This window comes from Hirundo rustica, chromosome 30 (genome assembly GCF_015227805.2).
Source record: "Hirundo rustica isolate bHirRus1 chromosome 30, bHirRus1.pri.v3, whole genome shotgun sequence".
NCBI classification, from domain to species: Eukaryota; Metazoa; Chordata; class Aves; order Passeriformes; family Hirundinidae; genus Hirundo; species Hirundo rustica.
The window spans coordinates 1,416,800-1,434,620 of NC_053479.1; the positions used below are offsets into that span (position 1 = coordinate 1,416,800).

Below are 17,821 nucleotides of genomic sequence, written 5' to 3' on the forward strand. Positions count from 1 at the left end.
GCCGCGCGCGCGCCGTCACACGCCGCCCCCCCCCCCCCCCCCCCCCCCGCGGCCGCAGCGCCCGCCCGCCGCGCACCGTCTCCCTCCGCCCGCGGCCCCCGCCGCCCAAAGTAGTGCGGGAGCGGCGGCGCCCCCCGCTCCGCGGCTCCCCCCTAAGGACCCAACGCGGCGGCGGCGGCCCCGGCGGGGCGGGCGGGGCGGGGCGGGGGCGGGCGGCGGGACCTACTTTCCTCTGGAAATGGCCGCGCCGGGGAGCACCGAACGCCCCGCGCCCCGAGGCCCGTCGGCGTAGGGCGGCCGCGGGGGTGAGCACCGGGCGGGGGGCGCGGGGGTACAAACGGCCCCGCCGGGGGGCCCGCGCGGGCGGGACGGGCTCCGGCGGCCCCGGAAGGAGCGGCCCCGCGGTCGTGCGGGTTCGGGCCGCGCCGCCTCCGCCGTGCCGCCGTTCCCGGTAAGGCCTGACCGGGGCCGGGCCCGGAGCGCGGTTCCCGCGCCTTTGTGTCCGGTACCGGCGGGGTTCGGGCGGCTGCGGCGCGGGTACGGCCGGGCCCGTCGCTCGGGGCCCGGTGCCGGTGCCAGCGTAGGCCGCGGTGGGCCGGGGATCGGGGCCTGGCCGGCTCGACCCCCCGGTCGCACCGGGGAGCGGGGGAAGCGTGGCCCGGGCGTACCGGGGAAGGGGGTGTGTGTGGGGGGTGTCCCCGCGTGGTGGTTCGGCGCACCGGGGGGCGCGGGCCCGGCCTCCCCTCCCGGCCCCGGAGCCTTTCCCGGGAAGGGCCCGAATCCCCCCGGTCCCGGAGCCTTTCCGGGAAGGGCCCGAATCCCCCCGGGCCCACGGGGACCCGCGGCGCGGGGTGCGGGCAGGGACACGACGCTCCTGCCCCGCGGCCGGGACCCACCGGGGGTTCCCTCCGCCCTCCCCGCGCCGTCTCGGGGTTTTTTGGGGGGGTTTTGGCGCTGCCCCGGCGCGTCCCCCCACCTCCCCGGTGCTGTGGACTCTGCGTTGGGGCCCCCTCCCCAAATCTCTCTCCTAACCCTCCGTGTGGCTCGTGGTCAGGTTTGGGGGTCCCCCTCACTGCCCCCTCGGGTTTTTGGGGTGCACGTGAGGCAGCGTTGGGAGGGGGCGGCTGCAGATCCTCCCCGGTTTGTGGGTCGTGTTTTGGGGTGAGTTTTCTCCCCCCCTGGGACCCCCGGTGGTGTGCAGGGTCGCTGCTGGAGCTGAGGAAGTAGGGGCGCAGGCAGGTGCTGGTGGTGGGGACGCCGTTTTCTGCCGCGTCCCAAATTCCTCCCGAAGATCCTCCACGTGGGAGGCCCTGGGGGGGTCCCAGCTTTGCTGTGAGTGCTGGGGGTGCTCCTGAGAGAGTCCTGAGGGCTCCTCAGGGGTCTTGGCGACTCCAAGTCAGGGTCACTGGTCCCCCTTCCCGCATGGTTTAATCGAGGTCACTTGGTGGTTTGGTTGCCCCAGATACGTTAGGGTGTCAGTGCCTGGACTTGGGGAGCACCTGAGGGACAGAGGGTGATGGGTGAGGCCAGGGGGTCTCCTGGACCCCCGGGGAGCAGGGAGCCACCCCCTGCTCCTGGGGGACATTCCCAGTCCCAGAGCCTTAGCCCTGTCCCTTGGCTAGAGGGCCACGGGGTGCCGGGGAAGGTTTCACCATCCCTGGCGCTGACGGATGTCCCCCCTGCAGCTGTGGCCCCCCAGGAACGCCGGAGGCAGGATGGACGAACAGAAGGTGCCCAGCGAGGAGAAGGATGCAGCCGCGCCAGGTGAGCCAGGGCGGGATTTTGGGGGCCCGTCCCTGTTTCCCCTGCGGCGGTGACACCCCCTCTCCCCACAGCCGATGGCGTCGTGGCCTCGGAGGAGATGGGCAGCGCCGAGGGGGACCCCCTGAAACCCCCCGAAGGAGCCTCTGCGGGGACAGAGCTGGAGAGCACGGGCATGGAGGGACCTCCCGAGGCCGGCAGGTGAGGGTGGGAGGGCTCGGGGGTAGCCTGGAGCTGTTGGCTGGGGGGGTCCTAAACATCCCTGACGCCCCTCGTTGCCCTCACCCAGCCCGTTGGGCCGCCGCTGTGCCCTCTGCAACTGTGGGGACTGGAGCCTACACGGGCAGCGGGAGCTGCAGCGCTTCGAGCCGGTGCCCGACTGGCCCGAGCGGCTGGTGGGCCACGAGCCCCCTGACGGGCCTGGCCAGCCTCCCCCAGGGCCCAGCCAGCTCCCCCCAGAGCCAGAGCTGGCGGGCGACGGCCTGGCACAGGTTGGCTTCTCCGAGGGGGTGACCCCAGCGCAGCTCTTCGAGCCGACAGGTGAGCGCGGTCGCGGCACGGAGGTCCCTGTCCTTGCCACCTGCGTGTCCCCAGGCTGTCCCTGACGCCCCCTCCCCAACAGGGCACTGCTGGGTGCACCACTGGTGCGCGGCCTGGGCGGCTGGTGCAGAGCCGGAGGCGGCCGGCGTGGCCAGAGCTGTTTTCTCAGGGATCTCACAGGTGAGCCCGTCCTGAGGGGTCGGCGGGGGCTCGGTTTGGCTCCCCTGCAGCAGCGCTGACCCCTCGGACTCCTCTGCCCTCAGAAATGTGAATGCTGCGGGCGGGCCGGGGCCACCATCCCGTGCCGGGCGGCCGCCGGCTGCTCCCGCCTCTACCACTTCCCCTGCGCCGCCGCCAGCGGCTGCTTCCAGGCCGTGAAGACCCTGCGGCTGCTCTGCCCCGAGCACGTGGCCGAGGCCGTGGACACGGGTGCGTGGGGCTGGGGACACCACCCTTGGGTGCCGGGAGGGGTCCTGGCGGGGTAGAACCCGGCGAGTTGGCGGCCCTGACCCACCCCCCGTTCTGTCTCGTGGCTGGCAGAGGACGCGCGGTGCTCGGTGTGCCACGGGCCGGGCGACCTGCGGGACCTGGTGTTGTGCACGGGCTGCGGGCAGCACTTCCACGGGGCCTGCCTGGGCATCTCCCTGACGCCTCGCAAGCGCTCGGGCTGGCAGTGCCCACGGTGCAAAGTGTGCCAAACCTGCAGGTGAGCCCTCATCCCCGCGGTGGGGAGCGGGACGTGAACCCGAGGAAGGGTCCCAGCCCTCACCCGCCCCTGCGCCCCACAGGCAGCCCGGCCGGGACGGTGCGATGCTGGTGTGCGAGGCGTGTGACAAGGGCTACCACACCTCCTGCACGGAGCCGGCCACCCAGGGCCTCCCCACCGGCTCCTGGAAGTGCAAGGTACGTCCTGCTCTCGCTCGGGGGTGCGGGGTGCCGGCCCCTCGCTGCACCCCCTGATGCACCTCTGCTTCTCCGCTCCAGAACTGCTGCACCTGCTCAGCCTGCGGCCGGCAGCCCGCGGGGTTTGACTCCAGCTGCCAGGCGTCTGCAGTGTGCGGGGACTGCCAGCGGCGCCGTGCCACGGCCGATGTCCCCACGGCGCCGGAACACTCGCCACGGCCCAGCCCGCCCGCCCAGATGTGAGTGGGGATGGGGGTGCTGGTTTAGAGGGGGGGGTTCAGGCCCTTTGTGGGTGAGGGGATGTGTCCCACAGCCCTGGGGATGGTGTGGCCTGAGCGCCGTCCCCTCACCCAGGTTCCCCCATCCCAGGTCAGAGTCCCCTGTCCCCGGTGAGCCGATGGATGCGCCCGTGCCCCCGCCTGAGCTGGAGCCTGTGGGGGGAGATGAGGAGACGCAGCCCCTCGTGGAGCCCAGCGAGGCAGCCCCAGACCCCAAAGAGGCAGCCCCAGACCCCAAGGAGGCTCCCCCAGGCAATGCTGAGTCTCCTCCTGGCGAGCTGGCCTCTGTGGAGGTGCCCCCCAGCGAGGAGCCCCCCGAAGATCTGCCCTCTGAAGAACTGCCCCTCGACCGGCCGCCCTCCGACACTCAGCCCTCTGACATTGTTGTGCAGCCCCCTGAGGAGCCCCTTCCTCTCGTGCTGCCCCCCGAGGAGCCTCCCCCTGAGGAGCTGCCCCTCGAGACACCACCCCTCGCTGAGCTGCCCCCTGACAGACCTGAGGAGTTGCCCCCCGATGAATCGCCCCATAACGAGCTGCCCCTCGACGTCCCCGCCCTTGCCGAGCCTCCCCCTGAGAAACCAGCGTTTGAAAAGTCACCCCCCCGTGAGCTGCCCCCTGAAGTACTGCCCGTTGACAAATCACCCCCTGACGAGCTGCCCCACGACGGGTCACCCCCCAAACCTCCCCTCAACGAGCCGCCCCCTGAGGAGCTGCCCCCCGAGGAGCTGCCCCCCAGTGAACCGCCCCCCGAGGAGCTGCCCCCCGAGGAACCTCCTCCCGAAGCGCTGCCCCCCGAGAAGCTGAGCCCTGAAGAGCCCCCCCTTGTTGAGTTGCCCCCTGAAGAGCCGGCCCCCAGCGAGCTGCCCCCCGAGGAGGACCTGAAGCCACCAGGTAATCTGGGGACTCTTTGCCGTCCTCTTTCTCCTCGTGTTGTCTCCGGTGGGTGTGGGGGTCCTGCACCAGGGGTTTCTCCCAGCACTGGCTTTGCCTGATCCCTGTATTCCTCCTCTTTTCATGTGCTGGTGCCCTGTTTTGGGGTACATAGGGAGCTGGGGGAGTGGAGGGGACCCCCAACCCCAGGCTGGGTGGCAGAGGGGACTGGAGGGCACCCCCATATCCCCTCACCTCATGCTCATCTCCCCAGGTCTCCTCCCCGAGGTGGCGGTGGCAGAGGAAGCACCAGCCCTGGCTCCAGAGGTGCTCCCCGAGGAGGAGATGGAGCTGGAGCCGGAGCCCTCGCTGCCCCCTGAGATGACACCTCCACCCTCAGCTCCCCCAGGTGGGTCTGGGGGAACACCAGGGTTGGGACTGGGGGTGCTGGGTGTCTCTGGGTGGGAGCTGTGATATCACTCTTTCCCCCCTCTCTACCCCCAGCTCTCCGTGCCATCTCACCTGCACGGACCCCAGCGCCCTCCCCTGACACCAAGGAGGACGAGGTGCTCGAGCCCCCCACCCCAGCCCTGCCTGAGCCCCCTGGCAGCCCTGGCACCGCCATGGACACCGACCCCCCGGGCTCCCCGCCGCCACCCCTGGGCTCCCCTGCTGTCACCCTGGCCCCCACCGAGCCGCCCGAGGATGAGGAGATGGAGATGGCCGGTGGCGAGGGGGAGTCCCCAGCCAGCCCCCCCAGAGATGCCCCCCAGGGCAGCCCAGCCCCTGAGCTGGGGCCATTCCCAGGCCTGCCTGAGGAGGAGGAGGAGGAGGAAGAAGAGGCGCCGAGGCTGGAGAGGGAGGGCACCAGTGGAAGCTCCCCGCCACTCAGCGAGGAGGATGCGCTGGAAGAAGGCCGGGCTGGGGGGGACCCTGAAGTCAAGGGGTCCCTTTCAGGGTCCCCCCTGCTCCTGGAACCGGAGGAGCTGGGCCCTGAGACCCCCATGGAGGTGTGCACCACCGGCGAGAAGCTGCTGGGCCACGGGGACGAGGGGTGCCCCGAGCCCCCCGCGCTGCGCCCACGGCCCGACATCCTCAACGAGATCTCCAACCTGAGCCAGGGGGACACGAGCAGCAGCTTCCCCGGCTCGGAGCCGCTGCTGGGGTCCCCGGACCCTGAGGGCGGGGGCTCGCTGTCCCCTGAGCTGGGCCCGGCCTCGGCCGACGCCAGCCTGCAGAAGGAGGACGCTGGGTCACTGCCTCTGGGTGCCGAGACCGATGACTCGCTGCTCTTCGAGCCAGCAGCCAAGGGTGACGGGGACAAGAGCCGGCGTCGCAGCTCCCCGGGGCGCTCCCGCGTCAAACAGGTACTGGGGGAGCCCGCTCACCCAAATTTTGGGGGGATCTCTCACCCTTAGCACCCTGCTGGGGCCGTGTCCCCTCCCTGGGCTGCCCCAGCAGCAAGTAGGTGAAGGGGTGGGATGGGGGCAGTGCCCCTCTGCTGGCATGGGGGTCCCGCTGGGCCCCCTGGTGCTGTAACTGCCCTCTCCCCGTGGCCGCAGGGTCGCAGCAGCAGCTTCCCTGGGCGGAGGCGCCCCCGAGGTGGCTCCCATGGGGGCCGAGGCCGGGGCCGTGCGCGCCTGAAGTCGACCACCTCGTCTGTTGACACCTTAGCAGTAAGGCTGGGCTGGGGCAGAGGGGGGGTCCGGGGAATCCTTGAGCTGAGGGTCTCCCCCCATCCCCTTCCCCATCATCCCTCCCTTAGGAGCCCTTAGTGTGGGGTGGGTTGGGGTCTCACGGGAGGTGGAACTGCCTGGGCCTTTGTTGAGTCTGGGGGCTTCACCACAAAAGCATAGGGCATGTGTGGAGCTTCCCCTTGGGGAGGGGTTCTGCTGCCCCTGCGTCCTCCTGGTGCCCCCCCAGACTGCACGGAGAGGGCGGCCTCAGTGCTGAGCCTCCCCCTCTGTCCTCAGCTCGCTGACGTGGAGAGCTCGCCCAGCAAGGAGGAGGACGAGGACGATGACGACACGATGCAGAACACGGTCGTCCTCTTCTCCAACACTGACAAGTTTGTGCTCATGCAGGTAACCAGGGCGTGGCAGGACGGACAGACGGACAGGGTGGGACAGACTCTTGTCTCTCCTCCGCCGGCCGCTGCCTCCTCGCTCATGACCTCTTCCCCGCTCCAGGACATGTGCGTGGTGTGCGGCAGCTTCGGGCGTGGGGCCGAGGGGCACCTCCTTGCCTGCTCCCAGTGCTCCCAGTGCTACCACCCTTACTGCGTCAACAGCAAGGTGAGGAGGGGGCTCAGGACCCCTGACCCCACCCCAGGATTGTGCTGTGGCGCCCCAGGGCCACGCACGAGGTCGTGTCTGCGCGTTGAGTCGCGCTCCGGCGCGTCCGTGCCGAGCCCTGGCGCGTCCCCCATGGCCGCGCCGAGCCTGCGGGACCCCCGTGGCCGTGCCCGGCGCTGACGCGGCTGCCCTGCCGTGTGCCCAGATCACCAAGGTGATGCTGCTGAAGGGCTGGCGCTGCGTGGAGTGCATCGTGTGCGAGGTGTGCGGCAAAGCCTCGGACCCCTCGCGCCTGCTGCTCTGCGACGACTGCGACATCAGCTACCACACCTACTGCCTGGACCCGCCGCTGCAGACCGTGCCCAAGGGCGGCTGGAAGTGCAAGTGGTGCGTGGGGGGACCCGAGGGGAGCCACAAGGAGATCTCAGCGCCGGTGCTGACCCCTGGGTGTTCCCCCCCGCCCCGTGCCAGGTGCGTGTGCTGCGTGCAGTGTGGGGCTGCGTCCCCCGGCTTCCACTGCGAGTGGCAGAACAACTACACCCACTGCGCTCCCTGCGCCAGCCTGGTCGTCTGCCCCTTCTGCCGCGAGAAATACGTGGAGGACGACCTGCTCATCCAGTGCCGGCACTGCGATCGGTGAGCGCCGCGCCCTGGCTTCGAGGGGCTCCGGTTTGGGGTCCTCCAGGCAAGGCTGGGGTGGGAGATAAGGGTTCGCTGCCCCGCAGGTGGCTGCACGCTGCGTGTGACAGCCTCTTCACTGAGGAGGAGGTGGAGCAGGCTGCGGATGAAGGCTTCGACTGCAGCGCCTGCCAGCCCTACGTGGTCAAACCCGGTGAGCTCATGGGGCGGGGGGAGATTCTCGGGGGATCTGCGGGGCATTTGAGCGGCGTGAGGGACTCACCTGCCCCTCTACTTTCCTGCCAGTGCCCGCTCCTTCCGCGGAGATGATCAAAGCCAAGGATCCCGGTATGTGCAGGGCCGTGCCGGGGCCGTGGGGCTGCCAGGGCTCTTCCCTCTTCAGGCCATGCACTCAGTGCTGGCGTTTGTCCCCTCAGAGCCCCAGTATTTCCGCTTCGAGGGCGTGTGGCTGACGGAGACGGGGATGGCCGTGCTGCGCAACCTGACCCTGTCGCCCCTGCACAAGCGGCGGCAGCGCAAGGGCCGCCCGGGCACCCTCAACGGGGAGGGGGGCCTGGAGGGGGCTGACCCCCTGGGCCCTGAGGACAAGAAGGACGGCGACCTGGACGCCGATGAGCTGCTCAAAGCCGAGGGTGGGTGTTCCCGGTGGGAAAACTGGGGGTGTTGTGGTGTGAGGGATGTCTGGGGACCCCACTAACATGCGCTCCCCCTGGCAGTGGGTGTGGAGCACATGGAGTGTGAGATCAAACTCGAGGCTCCGGCCAGCCCCGACCGCGACGTTGGAGCCGACGGGGACTCGGGGAAGGGGCTGGAGGATCCTGAGGAGTGCAAGAAGAGGAAGCGCAAACCTTACCGGCCTGGTGAGCGTCCCGCGGGCTCTGAACCCTTCCGGGCTTTTCCGTGACCCCTCAGGCCCCGCTGTGATCCTCTCGTCCTTCTCTGTCCCCGCAGGCATCGGCGGGTTCATGGTGCGGCAGCGCAAGTCCCACACGCGGCTCAAGAAGGTCTCAGTGGTGCTGCCAGAAGTGGGGCGTGAGGGGCAGAGCACTGAGGGACACCCTGAGGATGGTAGGGACCAGTGGCACCCTTTTACCCCCTTTTTCCCCCTTTCCCCCCTTTTTTTAATCCCACTCTTCCCCTTTCTTTCTTCCCTCCCTCCCTCCTTTTTCCATTTCCCCTCTCAGCACCATTTTCCTTCTTCCTCTCCCATTCCCTCCTCACCCCCGGGGCTGTGGGGGGACCCTCAGGCTGCACCTCACAACTCTGTGCCGGTGGCACAGGAACAGCCCCGCACCCGTTTTTTGGGGGGTGGGTGTTCATTCTTGGGGGGCTGTTGCAGGGACTCCAGGTGATGTCCCAGCCGAGGCTGGTCAGGATCCAGGCTCAGGAGAGGGGGACGAGAAGAAAAAGCGCCGGGGACGGAAGAAGAGCAAGTTGGAGGACATGTTCCCCCCGTACCTGCAGGTGGGATGGATTGGGAGGCTGGAGGTGGATTGGGGGGGGATGCATGGGGAGGACCCCCCAATGCTGACCGGACCCCTCCCGTTCCAGGAGGCGTTTTTTGGGAAGGCACTGATGGACCTGAGCCGGAAAGCGCTGCTGGCAGCAGGCGGGGTGGGGGACGGGGCTGCCCGCCCCTCCTTGGGCCAAGGTGCCCCAAGGTCCAAGGGGGACCCCAACCTCGCTGGGGCACTGCACGGGGGCACCCCGGACAGGAGGGAGACCCCCACCCACCCCAGAGGTGAGTGTGGCCAGGAGTGGGTCTGCAACCCAAACCATGGCTGCTGTCCAGGAAGGGGGTTACAGGGGTTAGTGGGGGCGTTCTTGTGGGTCTCTAATATGGTTGGAGGTCCCTGGACTTGGCTGGGGGATCCCTGGGCTTGTTGGGGGTGGTCCCTGGGCTTGTTGGGGGTGGTCCCTGGGCTTGTTGGGGTCCCCAGGCTGGCTGGGGATGGCTCAGGGGTTGTTGGGGGACCCCCATTGTGAGCAGCTGTTGTGGCCACTGAGGCTCGTTGGAGAATGCCGAGGACTGTGGGGGGCTGCCATCACCACTGAGGGGTGTGGGAGGATGCTGGGGGTCAGGGGTCCTGACCCTGCTCACTGAATCCTGGGGTACCCTGCAGGGGATGACAGCACTGACGGCAGCGCCGCCGCTCCCGATGACGATGGCAAGGACGACGCGAAGGCCGAGGACCTGGGTGAGGCCCGGGGACCCCTGGGGGACCCCCAGCAGCCGAGTCCTCCACGGGCCATAGTGTGCCCACAACCATCGAGATGGAACTCTATGGTTGAGGGGTCTGTTCTAGGCCGGGCTGAGCTCTATGGTTCCTCACCCCATCAGTCCCATGATGCCAGTGACCATAGAGTGATGTTTAGAGCGCCCCCACGTGGTGCAGAGTCACTGGAGGACCGAGGGCCTCCTGCCCCTTGTTTGGGTGATGGGGGTTCCTCCATGGGGGTCCCCAGCCCTGAGCTGGCGGGGCCCAGGGGGCTGAGGGAACTTCCTGATTCTTCCTCACAGGGGCAGATGAGCCAAAGGACTCCCCAGACCGCGGGGATAGCGAAAAACCAGCCACCCCGGGCGAGGGAGCGCTCAGCTCTGACCTCGACAAGATCCCCACGGAAGGTGAGGCCATGCTGCTTCCATCCCCTCTTCTGCTGAAGCGATGGTGGTCCCAGCACCATGACCCCGAGGCTTCTCTGCTTCCCATCAGTGTGGTATTTGCACCCAGCTCCTGGTTTTGCTCCTGCAGAGCTGCCCAAGATGGAGAGCAAAGACGTGCAGCAGCTCTTCAAGGACGTGCTGGGCTCGGCGGAGCGCGGGGAGCAGCCCCTGAACTGCGTGGCTGCGGGGATGGAGGCCGGGCAGGACCCTAGCCGAGCACAGCGGCCATTCCTGCAAGGAGACCTCCAACTCTCCGGGCAGGGTGGGTGGAAATGGCAGAGCCCTTATCGTCCAGGAGGTCCGTGGAGAGCGTGATGAAGGGCAGGGCTCGTTGCCAGCCCCAGGAAAGCCAAACTCATGGGGTTGACCTGCTTGGAGGGCAGTGGTGCCTGTGGTATCTGAGAGCCCAGGCCTCGGGGATTGTGAACATGAGAAGAATTTTGGGGTTTGTGCTGTCTGGGGGTTGTTTGGACCCCCAGGGCAGGTGCAGGCTCGTGCCTCAGCTTTGCTTTCCCTGCAACCCACCTCCTTTCCCTCACAGGAAGCGTTTCCCTGGGCTCACTCTCCGGATCCGTCTCCTTGGACTCGTACTCGGGGGTCTGCCAGTCCCCATTCCTTGATAACAGGTACTTGGAGGAGCTGGGGGTCCCCTCCTTGGAGGAACTGAACTGCAGGATGATGTGGGCCCTGCTCTTCCCTCACAACCTGACCATCTGTGACGCTGCTCTCCACTCAGGGAGCGGAGTGGCTTCTTCAGCCCTGACCACTGCGAGCCCGAAAGCCCCTGGGCCAGCAGCTCGGCTGCCACCACCCCCTCGACCCCCACGACGCCCACGACGGAGGGCGAGGGCGACGGGCTGTCCTACAACCAGCGCAGTTTGCAGCGCTGGGAGAAGGACGAGGAGCTGGGTGAGCTCTCCACCATCTCCCCCGTCCTCTACGCCAACATGAACTTCCCTAACCTCAAGCAGGATTATCCAGGTAGGGCTCTGGGGGGGCTGCAGCCGCCCCGTTGGGGTGAGGGTTGGGGTTATGGGTGGAGTGTGGCTCCCCTGGTCGTTTTTTTGAGGCTGTTCTGGATTGTTCTCTGCAGTGGGCAGGGGGTCTCAACTCCATCTCCTGGGCACTGTCCCTTCACATAAGAGGGGGACGGTGACCTACTGAGGATATGAGTGGGCTCATCAGGTCCAGGCTAACGTTGCTTTTCCCCCCTTTATCTGCCCGTACCGGACTCCCAGACTGGTCGAGCCGCTGCAAACAGATCATGAAGCTCTGGAGGAAAGTCCCTGCCACGGACAAAGCCCCATATTTGGTGAGTGCCGGGAGGTCAGTGGGGTGAGGGGGCCGGGGCACCGGGGGCTGCAAGTCAGCTGGCTTCGTGTCTTTGTTAGCAAAAGGCCAAAGATAACCGGGCGGCTCATCGCATCAACAAGGTGCAGAAGGTACGTGAGGCGCGGGGAGGTGCCCGGCGGCCCCGGCCCAGCCCTGGGGGGGGGACAGACATGGTTGTGCCCACCCCTCAGCCCACGGGGAGGACAGGAGGGCTCCCACGGCTCTGACGGCCTGGCTCTCTCTGCAGCAGGCCGAGAGCCAGATCAACAAGCAGACCAAAGGGGAGGGACTGCGCAAGCCTGAGAGGCCCTCGCTGCACCTGCGGATCCCCGTGCCGCCGGGGGCACAGCCCGTCTACATCAGCAGCCCCCCCGCCACCGGAGAGGGCTTCCTGAAGCCCCCGGCGGGTGCCGGAGGGGGGCCGGAGTCTCCCAGCGAGCTCTTCCTCAAGCTCCCGCCCCAGTCCCCTGCCCAAGTGCCTTCGCACGATCCCTACGGCGCGGCCCCTGCCTACGCGCTGGAGCCCCGCTTCCCCTCGCCCCTGGGCCAGAGCCCCACGTCGGGTGCCGCCTTCCAGCCCTTCCCTGGCCAGCCCCAGCCCCTCACGGCCCCCCCGCGCTCCCCCCGACTTCCACCCCACCCCACCTGGCACCCCCCGGCACCAGCCTGGCACCCCCGACCCCTTCCTGAAGCCCCGGTGCCCCTCCTTGGACAACCTCTCGGTGCCAGGGAGTCCCGGGGCGCGGCCCCCTGAGGCCCTGCTCTCTCCCCTGCCTTTTGGGGAGCAGAAGAAGGGTCTGGAGGTGAAGAAGGAGGACGGGGGAAGCCTGGGGGTCTGCTCGCCCGGCTACGCTTCTGCCATGGGCTACGGGGACTCCCCAGGCGGCCCCCACCTCTCGGCTGCGGAGCTGAAGGCGGCCGACGTCTTCAAAGCCCCCATGACCCCAAGGGTCTCTCAGGTAGAGCCGCAGAGCCCGGGGCTGGGGCACCGGCCCCCCGACCCCCATCCGCTGGCCCCCTCGCCCCCCGGCCACCCTGACCTCTACCGTCAGTCTCCCTACCTGGACCCCTACTCGCAGCCCCCGCTGACGCCCCGGCTGCAGCCCCCCGAGGCGTGCTGCGCCCTCCCGCCCCGCTCCCTGCCCTCCGAACCCTTCTCCCGCATCCCCGCCAGCCCCCAGTCCCAATCCAGCTCCCAGTCCCCTCTGACCCCTCGCCCTCTCTCCAACGAAGCCTTCTGCCAGTCCCCTGTCACCCCTCGCTTCCAATCCCCGGATCCCTACTCCCAGCCGCCCTCCCGGCCGCAATCCCGGGATCCCTTCACCCCCCTGCACAAACCCCCCCGTCCACAGATGCCGGAGCCGGGCTTCAAGCCAGCGGGGGCGGCCGGCGGAGGTTTCGGGGGCACCCCGGCAGGTGACCCCCACGCCAAGGCGCCGGCCGGGCCGCAGCCGCCCTTCGCCCGCTCGCCCGGTGCCAGCGTATTCCCAGGGAGCCAGCCCCCCATGCGCTTCACCTTCCCCCCGGCCGTCTCGGAGCCTCCCAAGGCCTCCCCGTCCCACCAGCCCCATGGGATCAACAGCCATTACGGCTCTGGGAAGCCCCAGAGCTCGGCCTACGCCTCGTCCCCCAGCTTCCACCAGGCCAGCAGCCCGCTGGGCCCCGGCACCGCCGCCCCTGACTCCTACAGCCTCTCGCCCCTGCGGCCCCCGTCGGTGCTGCCGCCGCAGCCCCCGGCTCCCCCGCAGCAGCAGGATCCTTCCGGAGCCTTCCTGCCCCGCGCCGCGCTGGGACTGACGGCCGACAAGAGGGACGAGGTGGCTGCCGGGCTCTCGGCGCCCCCAAACCGAGACCTGGCGGAGCTGCCCGGTGGCCAGGACGGGGCTCTCGGCACCATGAGCCAGTCGGAGCTGGAGAAGCAGCGGCAGGTGAGGTCTCTCCTGGAATCCATTTGGGTTTGGGAAAGAATGAAAGGGGAGAACTGTGAAGGCATCGATGGCCACTCCATCCGTGGTTTGTTTCGCTGTTTTTGGTGCTGTTGCCACTCTGGGCTCTAACACTGAATTCTTCTCAGCGCCAGCGGCTCCGCGAGCTGCTCATCCGCCAGCAGATCCAGCGGAACAGCCTTCGGCAGGAGAAGGAGAGCGCAGCTGCCGCAGCCTCCTCCTCGCCAGCTGCCTGGGCCCCTGAGGCCGGCGGGCAGAGCTTCGAGCTGAGCCGGGGCATGGCCCCGTACCAACCAGCACAGGTGGGAGAGAGAGCTGGGGCACCGTGTGCATGGGGGGATGCAGCTGATGGAGGGGCACTGTCTTGGTTTTGAAGGACAGTTATCTGCCAGGGAAAGCTAGAGCTTCTCCCTTGGAATGGAGAATGTAAACCCCGTTCCCTCCAAATTATTATGATTTTGCAATTAGGGGTTTTGAGGCAAAGGTAAGGGGATGGGAGTAACAGTTCTTTACTAGGAATATTAAAAAAAAGGAAAACAAATGTAGTAGTACAAAAAAACAAGCAAGGGAACAAACAAAGATCCTGGAAAAAGCCCTGGCAGGGTCAGGGATACGAGCTGGCACCCTGGTGGTCAGGGTGTTGGAAGCAGTCCAGATAAATCCTCCTGGAGTAACAGCTGTAGTTCTGTGGAGTAGAGATGGTCCTGTAGAAAGTCCAGTGGTGGTGAGATGGGTCCGGTCTTCCTCCAGGAATCCATTGGAAAAACCGGATCCCTCGTGTCCTTCATTCCCAGTTTTTACCCAGCTGGGAGCAGCTGGCTCCTCCCCACTGTGTGGAGCATCTCCCAATGGGATGATGGAATGTGTCCTGGCACCGGTGGGCCCTGATGGCCCATTATCAGGAGATGTCCCCTGGAGGATGGAGGGGAGGTGACAAACACTGCCCCACCTGGGTTCAATGGCTGGGACGTTATCAGAAAGCATCCTCCTCCTTCCCCCTGGAGTAGGGAGGATAAAACATCTCCCAAAAATCAGCTTTCAGCAGATGAAATAGAATACACATTTTCAGGTTACATAATCCAAGACAGGCACTGTGTGCACGGGCGAGGACGCAGCTAATGGAGGGGACGACTCTCTTTTATTCCCTTCCTTCATCCAGGACAAGGCTCTCCTCGGGACTCTGGCCACGGCAGCCGGCGCTGGGAAGCTGCCCGGCTCCGTCATGGTGCAGGCAGCGTTCGCGCAGGACGAGCGGCTCTCCCGGCCCCCGCCGGCGGCCACGCCAGCCATGCTGGACATCAGCGGGCGGTGGGTGCCCCCTGACAGGGCGATGGGCTCAGCACGCGTGGCTGGGAGCCGGCAGATATCCCCCTGGGAGCGTGCGAACCCCCAGCTCGTGGGGATCGCTCTGGAGGGAGGGGACGGCTGTGGGTTTTGGGGTGCTCGGTGTGATACGAAAGGGACGGGGCTTAACGCCTCGGGGCTGTACCGAGTTGGTGCCAACGTCACCACGGTGTCTTCCAGGGCGGCGGTGGGGCCCCCGCAGGCCTTCTACCCCCGTGGGGTCTTCCCGTCGCCATCCCCGCAGCAGCAGCAGCAGCAGCACCTCTGGCAGCAGCAGCAGCAGCAGCAACAAGCGGCCGTAGCGGCCCTGCAGCTCCCTGTCACCTCCCGCTTCGCCCCCCCGGCCGCCGGGACCCCCATGGGCAGCCTGGGCACCCGCCTGCCCACCCCTGCCGAGGCCGTGCCCCCGTCACCGGCTGCCCTGGGCGCTCCCTTCATCGAGCTGCGACACAACGTGCAGAAGGGACCCGGGGGCGTCGTGGGCTCTCCTTTTGCCCCTCAGGCGCCCCGGCCTCGCTTCTTCCTGCCCGGGGAGGAAGGCGCCCCGCAGGCCCTGTGCACTCCTGTCATGCCCATGCAGCCGCTGCCGTCCCAGAAGGTTCCGGCACCGCTGCCGCCCGCGTCGCCGCAGGGAGCAGAGATGGGAAACGGTCACCAGCAGCCCCACGCCAAGGCGGCGCCGCCGCTGCCGGCCCCGGCCCTGGAGCTGCAGCAGCACATCCCTCCGCGCCCGCTGTCCTCCGGAGCCGCCCTCCGCCCCGAGGGTCCCAAGGATGCCGCAGAACCCGCGCCCGCCCCGGGGAAGAGCCACCTGAGCCTGGAGGGGGCACGGCTGCCCTGCGAGGTGCCCGTGGAGCCTGATTTGGACGACGATTTCGGCTCCCACAAGGACTTGGAAGATGATGATGATTTGGCCAACCTTAGCCTGGATCCGGATGTGGCCAAAGGGGATGATGACTTGGACAACTTGGACAGCCTGGAGACGGCAGACCCTCACCTTGACGACCTGCTGAACGGTGATGAGTTCGACCTGCTGGCCTACACTGACCCCGAGCTGGACACGGGTGACAAGAAGGACATCTTCAACGAGCACCTGCGCCTGGTCGAGTCGGCCAACGAGAAAGCTGAGCGTGAGGCCCAGCTCAAGACAGAGCCGCCAGCGCCCGCATTGAAACTCCCCGAGCCTGGGGACGGCAAAGATGTGACCCCATCTGCGGAGGATCAGGAGGTGCCCAAGGAAGGATTGGTGTCTGGGATGGGTTTGGGACTCTCTGCCTGCCCCACGGGCACCGTGCTGGCCCCCGACCCTGCTTTCAAGGCGCAGGGGACGGAGGCCAAGGCCAGCTCGCTGCCCACTGACGTCAAGCCCAAACTGGAGGACGGCTGCCTGAAGACCTCACCCTGCCAGTTCACCACCGCTGGCCCCGAGCGCCTCCCGGTGCCGGTCAAGTCAGAAGCAATGCAGGGCACGGATAAAATCTCTGCCTCCTTGGGGCTGAGCGTCAAACCAGGCCAGACCCTCCTGAGCTCCAGCACCGGCCCTGCTCGCCTCAGCCTGACTCAGTTCTCCAACAGTGGCCACACTGGCGTCCCCGTGCTGGAGAAGGATCCCTACACCGGCCCTGGCCGTGGGCTGGCAGCCGCCCAGCTGGGTGGCCAGAGCAACCCCTTGCTGGAGAAGTTCGAGCTGGACAGCGGAGCCTTGGGGCTGGGCAGTGCCCGGCACTCGCCGGCGGATGACTTGGACAAGATGGAGAGCTCGTTGGTGGCCAGCGAGCTGCCGCTGCTCATCGAGGACCTCCTGGAGCACGAGAAGAAGGAGCTGCAGAAGAAGCAGCAGATGTCGGCCCACCTGCCCCGTGGCACCCCTCACCTCCCAGCCCCGGGGCACCCCATGCTGCACACGGGAACATCTGGGCAGCCTCCCGAGGGGCAGCCACCCCGTCTGGGCACCCCACAGACGCCCCTCCAGCTGGGGCTGGTGGCCCGGCCACCGCTGCTGCCACCGCAGCCCCCCCGGCTCAACGCACCCCAGCAGGGCCCGGCTCTGGCCCCACACATGGGCATGGGCTCTGGGCAGCCCCACGTGCTGTCGTCCCCCCACGGGGTGCAGGTGGCCCTGGGGCAGCCGCAGCAGAGCCAGCAGCAGGTGCTGGTGCAGAAGCCGATGGCCGGGGTGCAGCCCCCCACCCTGGGCCTGAAGCCCCCCCAGCTCGTCATGCAGCAGCAGTTGGCCAACAGCTTCTTCCCAGACACAGGTAGGGGCTGCAGGGGATTGTTTTGGGGGAGCACGGGGCCCTTTAGGGTTGGGGGCATAGGGCTGAACACGCTGTGGTCTCTGTCCCAGCAGACCTGGACAAGTTTGCGGCCGAGGACATCATGGACCCCATTGCCAAGGCCAAGATGGTGGCACTGAAGGGCATCAAGAAGGTGATGGCTCAGGGCAGCATCGGGGTGGCCCCAGGCATGAACAGGTAACAGATATGGGGATCTGGGGGGCACAGGGTGGAGCAGGCGAGTTGCTTTGGCTCCGGCTCACACCCCATCTTTGTGTGTGTCCCCCAAAGGCAACAGGTTTCCCTGCTGGCCCAGCGGCTCTCGGGGGGCCCGGCTGTCTCTGACATGCAGAACCACTTGCTGGCAGGGAGTGGGCAGGTGAGTGGGGCATCCACAGGGCCTACTGGGGTCTCTTGGGGCTGCCAGGCCAGAACTGGCATTTTCATGGCTCTCTGAGGGGATGGGGAGCGTGGGGAGGGGACAGAAAACCCACAGCGCGTGTCCTGAACTCTCCCCTTTCTGCCAGGAGCGGAGCGGTGCAGACCCGACCCAGGCTCGCCCCAACCCACCCACCTTTGCACAGGGCGTCATCAGTGAGTGCAGCCACGGCTGGGCTGGGCTGGGCTGGGCTGGGCCAGGAGTCACCCTGCCCCTGGGGTGGGGTCTCCACTGACCCAGGGTCTCTGCTGATTTGTGTTCCCCGCTGATCTGAGCCCTCTCCCCGTCCCACAGACGAGGCCGACCAGCGCCAGTACGAGGAGTGGCTGTTCCACACGCAGCAGCTGCTGCAGATGCAGCTGAAAGTGCTGGAGGAGCAGATTGGGGCGCACCGCAAGTCCCGCAAGGCGCTGTGTGCCAAGCAGCGCACGGCCAAGAAAGCCGGCCGGGAGTTCCCCGAGGCCGACGCCGAGAAGCTGAAGCTGGTGACAGAGCAGCAGAGCAAGATCCAGAAGCAGCTGGACCAGGTAGGAC

At 67.7% G+C, this 17,821-nt stretch overlaps 1 protein-coding gene across 1 annotated transcript in view; it reads left to right on the top strand.

Moving 5' to 3' along the window:
- The first annotated feature begins 222 nt into the window (after positions 1 to 222).
- The window catches only part of KMT2D (lysine methyltransferase 2D), a 28,736-nt gene continuing 11,137 nt past the window's right edge, over positions 223 to 17,821 (top strand). Inside the window, 40 exon segments of the mRNA XM_040088412.1 lie at positions 223 to 305; positions 1,686 to 1,764; positions 1,836 to 1,962; positions 2,051 to 2,301; positions 2,384 to 2,481; positions 2,565 to 2,730; positions 2,842 to 3,007; positions 3,090 to 3,204; positions 3,286 to 3,443; positions 3,574 to 4,373; positions 4,627 to 4,761; positions 4,857 to 5,719; positions 5,915 to 6,028; positions 6,326 to 6,436; positions 6,542 to 6,646; positions 6,852 to 7,033; positions 7,118 to 7,282; positions 7,372 to 7,478; positions 7,571 to 7,612; positions 7,702 to 7,917; positions 8,002 to 8,145; positions 8,237 to 8,353; positions 8,625 to 8,749; positions 8,837 to 9,026; positions 9,409 to 9,483; positions 9,807 to 9,911; positions 10,039 to 10,212; positions 10,492 to 10,576; positions 10,687 to 10,931; positions 11,189 to 11,262; positions 11,342 to 11,392; positions 11,530 to 11,903; positions 11,905 to 13,210; positions 13,357 to 13,530; positions 14,388 to 14,536; positions 14,753 to 16,830; positions 16,923 to 17,046; positions 17,140 to 17,227; positions 17,376 to 17,442; positions 17,582 to 17,814. Coding sequence (XP_039944346.1) covers positions 1,716 to 1,764; positions 1,836 to 1,962; positions 2,051 to 2,301; positions 2,384 to 2,481; positions 2,565 to 2,730; positions 2,842 to 3,007; positions 3,090 to 3,204; positions 3,286 to 3,443; positions 3,574 to 4,373; positions 4,627 to 4,761; positions 4,857 to 5,719; positions 5,915 to 6,028; positions 6,326 to 6,436; positions 6,542 to 6,646; positions 6,852 to 7,033; positions 7,118 to 7,282; positions 7,372 to 7,478; positions 7,571 to 7,612; positions 7,702 to 7,917; positions 8,002 to 8,145; positions 8,237 to 8,353; positions 8,625 to 8,749; positions 8,837 to 9,026; positions 9,409 to 9,483; positions 9,807 to 9,911; positions 10,039 to 10,212; positions 10,492 to 10,576; positions 10,687 to 10,931; positions 11,189 to 11,262; positions 11,342 to 11,392; positions 11,530 to 11,903; positions 11,905 to 13,210; positions 13,357 to 13,530; positions 14,388 to 14,536; positions 14,753 to 16,830; positions 16,923 to 17,046; positions 17,140 to 17,227; positions 17,376 to 17,442; positions 17,582 to 17,814 — 9,948 coding nt within the window. The 5' untranslated portion in view covers positions 223 to 305; positions 1,686 to 1,715.